General features: G+C 39.3%; 1 protein-coding gene across 1 annotated transcript; it reads left to right on the plus strand.

Moving 5' to 3' along the window:
* Positions 1-1,345: 1,345 nt before the first annotated feature.
* Positions 1,346-6,286, plus strand: LOC102709511 (beta-glucosidase 4). Its single transcript, XM_006645107.3, has 13 exons — positions 1,346-1,518; positions 2,250-2,316; positions 2,392-2,450; positions 2,661-2,736; positions 2,892-2,966; positions 3,043-3,130; positions 3,294-3,519; positions 3,712-3,827; positions 4,176-4,387; positions 4,898-4,932; positions 5,019-5,121; positions 5,757-5,865; positions 5,948-6,286. The coding sequence occupies exons 1-13, from the start codon at positions 1,429-1,431 to the stop codon at positions 6,144-6,146; spliced, it is 1,455 nt and encodes a 484-aa protein (XP_006645170.1). The 5' UTR covers positions 1,346-1,428; the 3' UTR covers positions 6,147-6,286.
* The last annotated feature ends 3,744 nt before the right edge of the window (positions 6,287-10,030 follow it).

Below are 10,030 nucleotides of genomic sequence, written 5' to 3' on the forward strand. Positions count from 1 at the left end.
AGTTGCAGACTGCATTTTTTTCATGGGATTCGACACAAAGCAAAAGGATTATGTGCAATGACATGGTTTGCTTTGTTCCTCCGCTGGAGATGAGCTGAATCAGCTGCTATATTGCATGAGTTGTTGCTGTAGTGGAATCTCTGCCGGCATCCTCTCACAGTTTGTTTATGTGCAATGCCCATTTTATTATTCGTAATATTGCCCTCCTTGTTGCTTTTTCTTAATAACAACTTGATCTGAATTCTGATGCAAATTTGCAATCCAGTTAACTTCACATCTTGTTAAGCATGGAGACATGACCTGTCGCTGTATGGAATGATGCAAGCTGTTGCTTCTGTATTCTAACGGCGTGTTGCACATTGGATTCAAATATTGTTCAGTTTGTTTTGACCTCAAAATATAGCACGAGATACAAATGTGATGGTCTTACTCTTATTCCCCTTGTGAAACAGTTTAGCAGATATAATTATGTTTTGTTGGAATAAACAAGCACTTAATCAAAGACCAAAAAAAATTTAATACGTACGTCGAGTATTCCTAATTAGCAAGACTTCAGGTCACTTCTACCTCTTAGTTCTCCGTGTAAACTAAAGCTAATCTAAAAACAAGCACTATCAGCTATGTCACAGGCTATAAATCACTGAGTATATATACGAGAGACTGATCATACTTGATGATATAATATACGTATTGATCATCCACCGAGCGTCAAGATTATGGACCTACCAGTTGCTCACCGGTTGACTATTTACCTTGCTCTGAGCAACTAAGGCCTTGTTTAGTTTTTAAAATCTTTTTTCAAAAACATCACATCAAATTTTTAGACATCTAAATGAAGCATTAAATATACATAAACATTAAAACTAATTATATAGTTACAGGATAAATCGTGAGACGAATTTTTTGAGCCTAATTAAGATATAATTAGCTATAAGTGTTACAGTAACCAACATATGCTAATGTCGGATTAATTAGACTTAAAAGTTTCGTCTCGCGGTTTCCAGGCGGAATCTGAAATTTATTTTTCCATTCATATCCGAAAACCACTTCCGACATCCGGGTAAACGTTCGATGTGACCCGTTTAATAAAAATTTTTACCAACTAAACAACCCCAAAAAAGCAACTAAAAAAAAAAGTAAAAATGAGATAACACATGGCGGACCGTAGAGTGGTGAACCCGCAAACCAAGATCCGGATCCCGGCCTCCTATCCCGATGACATGTGGGCCCTCCCTCTCCAAGGGGCGACAGCTCTGGGCTGTGGGCCCCGCCGGCGTACCCACCCCTCACGTGGGCTCGTATTCTGGCCGGAGCGCCTATTTCTTCTCGCTGCACGCGGCGGAACACCACCCCCACTCCACGACGCCAAGCAATCCACCTGCCTTGCCGGAGCCACGCACGCCGCCGCCGCCCGCCGACCGCCGGGGAATGGGGAGCACGGGGCGGGACGCGGAGGAGGTGGCCCGCGCCGACTTCCCCGATGGATTCGTCTTCGGCGTCGCCACCTCCGCCTACCAGGTACTACTAGTACTGCAGTGCGCTAGTCCTGCTTGGTTGGTCGGTTCCCTCCCGTCCCGCTTGCCGGGTCGCGTCGGCGTCGCATCTGCTCGGCTGTCGGGTGGTCTATTTTGCTCGGATGCAGTTGCCGGAGGTTTGTGTCGGTGGACTGGTAGTTCGCTGCGATCGCTGTGGACGTTTTCAACCTTCGGTTTCCAATTGCTGATCAGGCTAGAGCTCGCTCTGGATCGGTTTACCAGGCAGTTCACTGCGATCGCAGGACAGACAGACAGACTGACTTTATTGACATTCTGATTGTAGAAACCTTCGGTCCAAGTAGCTACTGCTGGATGGGCGATTTAGTCTCATGATTTGCCTTACTTTTGTGTATATACTCAATCAGCTTCAGGCGTCACTTTTGTTGAATGTTTTTCATGAGCGGATGTTAGGAAGAGATGTATGAGGGGAAAAAAAATTAAGTTATCAGACAAACTAAAATCGGTGTGCAACCTTTGGATGAAAATGGAAAATACAGGCTATAGCATGGGCATTCAACCCAATAATTTTATTTTACTTTCTCTTCGCTAAATATAAGTGAAGTAATATTGAATAAAGAAGTTTGTTTCACTGTTTTTTTTTCATTTTTTCACAGTTTTTTTTCATTTCATAGGAAAAGGAAAGCAGTCGTGCTAAGTATCCTTTCTCTCCTAATCCGGAATTCGTATTCATATGTATGAATCTTTGCTGTATAGATTGAGGGAGCGAGACGGGAGGGGGGCAAAGGAGATAACATATGGGATGTTTTCACCGAAAACAAAGGTTTGTTTGTGGGTTCATTCATGTTCTGGCACCTATTGATTTAGTTAAGTAATGTTCAAGTGCCTCTGCTTTCAGAACATATCTTAGATGGGAGCAGTGGAGAAGTTGCAGTTGATCATTACCATCGATACAAGGTACCAATTGCCTTCTGTATCTTTTTTTTTTCAAGAAAAAAGGAAACAACACTAGCTTCTTTTTAGTTTTATTGCAAACAGTCCCACAAAACATATTCTAAACAAACATTAATGTTTCTCTCATTTGAGAATTCCTAGACACCACTTTAATATTGTATGATGCAATTTTTCATAGAGCAGTAATTTTCTTGTTTATGATGGGTTTTTCAGGAAGACATTGAGCTCATGGCCAGTTTGGGTTTCCGTGCTTATAGATTTTCTATATCTTGGCCACGCATATTTCCTGGTATATTAAGCTAATCACATGAGAACTTCACATACAAAAATTGCACATCTCCATGCATCTCCAGATATATATAAGTGTATATTGTTCTCTTTTTTCATCAGTAATGCTTCAAATCATATTTCTATATTTGAGACTTAAGTTTACCATGCCTGCAGATGGCCTGGGGAAAAATGTCAATGAGCAAGGAGTTGCCTTTTATAATGACCTTATCAATTTCATGATTGAGAAAGGTGGCATATGCTTTACTTAATACCTTACAAGGTTGCCGTATTTTTAGTTATTAAACACTAATATGTCTTGCTATAGGTATTGAGCCATACGCAACTTTGTATCATTGGGATCTTCCGCATAATCTTCAGCAGACTGTGGGTGGTTGGCTTTCTGATAAAATTGTGTAAGTCACTTACATCTTTACTCTGCAAAGTCATTTAAACAACAACATGACTAATTTATAGGGCAGATTCTTTCTTATATGAGTGATTTTGTTTAAAGTGCTTGTAACTTGATTTCGTGTAATTCCTATTTTATGTGAATTTTTTACTGTCAAAATATACCAGGGAGTACTTTGCACTGTATGCAGAAGCTTGCTTTGCAAATTTTGGAGACAGAGTAAAGCATTGGATAACAATCAATGAGCCTCTTCAAACTGCAGTTAATGGTTATGGAATTGGACATTTTGCACCTGGAGGATGTGAAGGGGATACTTCTAGATGCTACTTGGCAGCCCACAACCAAATCTTGGCTCATGCTGCCGCTGTTGATGTTTACAGAAGGAAATTCAAGGTCTGTCTCAATGATACACCAACATATCAGGACATTGGTCGTGTTCTATTAATCTTATGGTGGTGCTGACAATTCCTGTTTCCATTAGTAGATCTGGTAGCCTTAATTTGGCACTCTGATCATTATTCCATTAATTCCTTTTGGTTGAAGAAGATTTTATTTTCCTGACAGTTTTACATTATACAAAAATAGGATGTGCAAGGTGGTGACGTAGGCTTGGTTGTTGATTGTGAGTGGGCAGAACCATTTTCGGAGAAAACAGAAGATCATGTAGCTGCGGAACGAAGGATTGACTTTCAACTAGGATGGTACAATTGTTGCTCATATTACATATGTCGCACTTGCTTGGTTTCCCACATTTGCACCTTTGACACACTGTTATGCTGCAATATTCCTCTGAAACACGGGAAAGCTTCTGCAATAATTTGTTTTTTCATGTTACAATGTTATCTTTCACACAATAGCATACTGGATTTTTTTTTTTTGAAGCATGGGCAAAATGCTGAATTTTTCCAACAAGGCATAAATGCTTTTTTTGATAGGATGAGAGAAATTTTAGCGTGATTTTTTCATCATGCAATGATTCTATGTTGTTTGGCTCAGGGAGGCTACTGTCTTAATCCTATTCTTACATTGGTGCCACTTTTCCTTAAAAGGTACCTGGACCCAATATATTTTGGTGATTACCCAGCAAGTATGCGTCATCGGCTGGGCAACGATCTTCCAACCTTCTCGGAGAAAGATAAAGAATTCATCAAGAACAAAATTGACTTTGTTGGAATAAATCATTATACTTCAAGATTCATTGCTCACCATCAGGATCCAGAAGATATTTATTTTTACCGAGTACAACAAGTGGAGAGAATAGGTATATTTCTTCTTCTGCAGTAGAATCTCTCTCTTAAACAAATGTTGCAATGTAAGCCCTAAAACAAAATTATATTTCAAACAAAAGAATGTAATGCATACTTACATAGGCATTGAAAGCAGTGGAACCGCTTATAATAGGCATAAGAAGCTTCATTTGCAAAGTCAAACTTTCAAAGTATGTGTAAGAGCCGACCATTGCCTACCTAGATTCTAGAAGAACGATTTGTCAATTTGATCCTGTGTACTACCCTTTCTGCTAACTGCATTTCCATTGGCTATCCCTTACACCAAACTTGAAATCTACATAACTCCTCTGGTTTGTTTTTCCAGTCTGTCACCTTGGAGTAACACTGCAAATTAATGTGGTCCGTGTGGCAAAACTACCATTAATTCAGTTTGGCTTGTCTTAGTTGTTACTGTGATTTTCTTTATATTATTCAAAATGAAATGATGCATTCCAGTTTTGCAAACCTTATGACCGCAGCTATTTCTCACTTTTTTTTTGCAGAAAAATGGAATACTGGTGAAAAAATTGGTGAAAGGGTCAGAACTGAACTTATTCCTCGCATGTGTAAATTATGTGGATTATGTCCTAACGTACCAATGTCAACATTTTGACATTTTTGCAGGCTGCATCTGAGTGGCTTTTCATTGTTCCCTGGGGCCTTCGGAAATTACTTAATTATGTAGCAAAGAGATATGGAAACCCTGTGATATATGTAACTGAGAATGGTAAGGCTTCCATACCTCCTAAAATGAACGTGATGTGACATAGAATTTTTCTAACAGTGGCATAATTAAGTCGTACATAGCCTGTGACTCTATTTGAGCAGTGAATTCATCAAAATTCTGAGGGTTTGCATTGTTTTCTTCTTTCTTAATATAATGGGTTCAGACTTCATTTTGAAGAGAATGTGAGCAGTGAACCCATCAGCATTCTGGGGGTTTGCTTTTTTTTTTCCCCTTCTTTCTTAGCATAATGGGTTCAGGTCTACTTAGTTTTTGAGAGAAATAAAAGGGTTTGCATAATTTCACTCTTCACTTCTGGAATGAGATAGTACAGGAGACGCATGAAAAACCAACGCAGGGCACCTATAAATACGCTCTGGCAGCAAATTTCTTGATACAGTGTTTGGCCATTCTTTATTTTAACTTTTGAAGTTGTGAAATATTGTCACAATATGTAAACTGGTAAACATTATTATAAATCTGGAGTGTTAAAATTTTCAAGCCTGTATGTGAAATGTCCTGGTATGATGTCCGTTATGCTAGTACTGTACCTGATGATAAAAGGTTTGCCATCACCCTTCAAATTGTTTGTCGCATGTGATATTTGCTTCCTTAACATAGTTTATTATCTGATGTAGGCATGGATGAGGAGGACGATCAATCAGCAACACTCGACCAGGTTTTAAATGATACAACAAGAGTTGGTTACTTCAAAGGATACCTTGCGTCAGTTGCACAAGCAATCAAGTTAGTTCATTTTGCTGTTTAACGCACAACTATTAGTGTGTTCTGCTAAAAGTAACCTAATGCAACTAATTTCTTGATGCAGGGATGGTGCTGATGTTCGTGGATACTTTGCATGGTCGTTCTTGGACAACTTCGAGTGGGCTATGGGATACACCAAGAGGTTTGGTATTGTTTATGTTGATTACAAGAATGGGCTTTCCCGACATCCTAAAGCATCGGCCCGGTGGTTCTCACATTTCTTGAAGGGCGAGGAAGCTGAAAATAAAGCTGACATGAACTAGTTCATCCTGAAGAAAGTAAAGGAACATTGCACAGTAATTGTTTCTACTGTTGTTGTATCTTATTGATATATGTAGTGTGTCACTATATCTATTCATCATCATAATTATTATATATCTCAGACGTGCTGTTTAGTTTGTCATTGATCAAATTCCAAGGTTTGCCCATACCAATAAAATCCGAACTTTAGATAACCTTCACACTTATAATAATCTGCAATCCTGCATGCTTCTTTCCTGCTGCTGTAGACTAGTATCAGTCCTGCAATTCTGTATGGCTGTCTTACAGTAGAACCCAGTAAGTAATTACCAATGTAGTAAAACTGTAAAAGTGTATGTTTAACATTCTTTCTCAAGATCCCTTTATCTTTAATTGGTGGTGGGCCAAGGTCTTCTCTGTTAGGTCACTGATGATAGACTGATGGTTGGTGAAGGACAAAGTGACATGCCATTATTGCCCCCCATGGAACCTGTATAGAAGCTATTGGCCCCTCACTTTCTTTTCTGCTCCAGGGGCCTATCTGTTGTAGGATTTGCATGATTGATGCCTCTTTATTCTGTCAACAAGAATCGCAGCTGCTCATCAAGAGTACGGTCCCTTTTGCAAAAATTGCAATGGTTCTTTCATCACTTTATGGAGCTTCATGCCGTTGCACAATTGCACTGCATCCCGTGCTTTGGGTTGGGTTTGATGATGGTAGCTTCAGGAGGAGGAATCAGGCCGTTGCATGGAGAAGTTTTGGTTGGTCTGGGTATTTCAGATGTATTCTGATGCTGGCCTTGTTTGTTTGTTTGTTTGTTTTTTTGAGTGATTGCAGCTCTTTTAGTGTTGTTTTTACAACGTTTACAGTAATCATTTTTTAGTAGTAGAAATGATCTAGGCTGGTTATATCTTATTTGTATTGTTAACCCATTAGTGGTAGTAAAACCAAGGTAACTTTTTTTTCTTCAGCTCTCCTTTCATTTGCTCTAATCCTTCGGTTGTTCACTGCTTCTGGTGAAGCAAACCTTCCTATCATCCAATGGCCTTTGATTTCTGCTTGTGATTGCGAATTATGCATTTATTATTTGATGTTAACGAATGATCTGGTCCAGCACGGCCTGCAACAACTAATTCAGGGCCTTTTGTCAACAGCTTAGGTCCATTGATCACGTCGATTTGCAGGCCCAGATCTCCCCTTTTTCATTACTCAAATCTTGCATCTTGGTTTGCCTTCTTTTTTCCTTTGCATTGGGTTTATGCACAACCTGAACCTTTTCTCAGAGCATACACAGATCGATCTGGCGTTCTTGATCTGAAGAATGGGAGCCCGTTCAGGAACAGGAGACACGCCTCCCTTTAACGATAACGTAAACAAGGCATCCCTTGCAACTTTCGTCACGATTGAACGCTAAAGCCATGGCGATCTTTGCAAAAAAAAAGAGAGAGTGAGACACATGGTGCATGAAGAAAAAGCTTTGATTCGTTGGCATCAATCTCTTCTCTCTCACGTGAGTCCATAGCATCTTAGCATGCAGTTTTGCATGCATGGTGATGGTACAATGGAGGAACATTTTCAAGTACGTAATTATTCTGATTAGACGATAAAGATGCCACCTTTCTTGTATTAGCATCTGTGATTTGGTCAGGGATGCCATGTGGTGCAGAAGCTGGGTGAAGCTGCCTTGCTTTATACTTGTCAAAAGGAAAGAAGCTAGTTGATCAAGCAGGGGTAGATTCAGGCTGAAGTATCAATGCCTCTTTTGAAGGAGCTGTGCTTGGGCTGAAACAGCAAAAAATAAATAAAAAATAACAGCCTCTGTTTTCTGTTCAACTACCTGGCATCTTTGTAACCTGTCAGGTTCATCCCTAATTAAGAAGTTTCTAACAAAAAAGGAGCAAATTAGATGTTATTTCATTTCTGATTTATGGTTTGAGCACACATCATTCACATTGGGTAAAGTGCTCACAGCAAAAATAGTTAACTAACAAGCTCCTTTTCTGCTCAACTACCTGACATCTTTGTAACCTGTCAGGTTCATCCCTAATTAAGGTCCTGTTTAGATCCTTCAAAATAGCAAAAGTTTTATCATTTTAGAGCACTTTTTAGTAAAATGGATCTAAACACTAAGGTTAAAAAAACAACTTTGCATTTGGCATTTTGTAGTTTAGAGTAGCAAATTTCGCCAAAAAACGCATAGGGGCGCGGACCACCTCTCACTTTTGCCAAAAATGGTAACTTTTGCATGCCTTTAAACACCAACTTGCAAAAATACAATGCCAAAACTTTTGTCATTTGTCATTTGCTATTTCAAATGGATATAAACAGGCCCTAAGAAGTTTCCGAAGGGAAAAAAAAGGAGAAGTCAAAATTCTGATTTACTCCATGGTTTGAATACTTTTTGGCTCCCATCGTTTCACAGCTATTTATATGCCCAAATTTAATTTTTAAAACTTAATTTTGGATTTGATTTTGTGAGTTTTTTCATCGTGATTTATTTTACAGCTTTTGCTTTAGAGTTGCTATGCACACGTATATTAAAATTATCCGTAAATTATTTTTCTTTTATAAAAACAAAGTTTCACATTTTCTTCCAAAAAAACGTAACGATGGGAACCGAATTCATCCACATTGGATAAAGAGCTTACATCAAAAGCCATCAGAGGGCTTAACTTTCATGAAGTGTGCAATCACGATGCATTCATAGGACATCAATTGTTACTAGCAGTAGTTTGCACATGCAAATCATGAGACTTTGATGTATCAGGAGGAATATTAAAAGGTTGGCGTCATTGCAAGAATGAGTACCACAAGGGCCATCTCCAAATCACACTAGTATTCAGTATCTGTCATCCTCTTTTGCTTGTTCAGTTGTTCTCTCCTTCCCAAATTCAGAATCTTTTATCACTAGTACCCCAGAAGATTGTTACATATGGGCTGGGTCCTCATCTCTACCTCCCAACTCCAACTGCCACCACTGATCTAAGGCCTAGTAATAATAGTATCATCCTCAACTATTTCTTGTTTCCTCTCCTTAGCATGATCATAGTTCTTTAATCATAGTTTCTGACGAACATATGCATCTCATTTGCAGCCAAATTGATCCATGTGTGTGTGTTTGTGTTTGGAGGCTAAAACAAAGAGCTTTCTCTTGGCTTTGGGTCCAATGATTGAGTCCATTAGACTTAGAATCCACAAGGGTGTAGGAGACAAAGTGAGCCATGTGGGGTTTGCAAAATGGCAAGAAAAGAGTTTGGTAGGAAAGGGGGCGCCATGCCACAACGTTTTGTGGGCATGACTACAAGGCATGGCTGTCACCCTCACATGGGGAATGGGGACCTAACGATAGCTACCACCCAAACCACCTCTCTCTCTCTCTCTCTCTCTAGTTTTTTTTTAACTGCTCACATGGAAAATGAAGTGTTCAGTTAGTTGAGCTGCAGGCATTATGTATGTTCAGATGCTCAAACTGGAGGTTTTTTTGCACCATAACTTTGCTTTCATTGCTTCAGAATGTCAGCATCAGAATGTCTGAAATTTGAACTGAGTTCAGTATGAAGCAGTAACCGAGGTTCTTTTACTGTGAGGTGATGAAATTGTCAGGTAAAGTCTATGGTTGTATGTATGTGGTATGGACCATTTTTGCAGGAAAGATGTTGACAAAACACAATCGATTCTTTTTTCTTGGCACCACCAGCAGTCCAGCAGCAGGGTTTAATGCATTTTGTTTTGTATTCCAAGTACATCTGAGTTCAGCTTACCTTTGAATTTTGCAGCTGGACATACTTGAAATTGTTAGTACATTGTACAGGCTGATTCACTACCCCATGTCATGTACAGACTGAAGATGACAGACACACATGAACTGCTTATTTCCTCCTCTGATCTAGATTTTATATCTTCTTA

This window comes from Oryza brachyantha, chromosome 1 (assembly GCF_000231095.2).
Source record: "Oryza brachyantha chromosome 1, ObraRS2, whole genome shotgun sequence".
Classification (NCBI taxonomy): Eukaryota; Viridiplantae; Streptophyta; class Magnoliopsida; order Poales; family Poaceae; genus Oryza; species Oryza brachyantha.

What these genes read in the sequence shown, in the direction of transcription:
- LOC102709511 (XM_006645107.3), top strand. Translation starts at nt 1,429, where the DNA reads ATGGGGAGCACGGGGCGGGACGCGGAGGAGGTGGCCCGCGCCGACTTC. An exon ending in TGGCTTTCTGATAAAATTGT is followed by an intron (nt 3,131 to 3,293) that starts GTAAGTCACTTA and finishes AAAATATACCAG; the next exon opens with GGAGTACTTTGCACTGTATG. An exon ending in TCAGTTGCACAAGCAATCAA is followed by an intron (nt 5,866 to 5,947) that starts GTTAGTTCATTT and finishes TTCTTGATGCAG; the next exon opens with GGATGGTGCTGATGTTCGTG.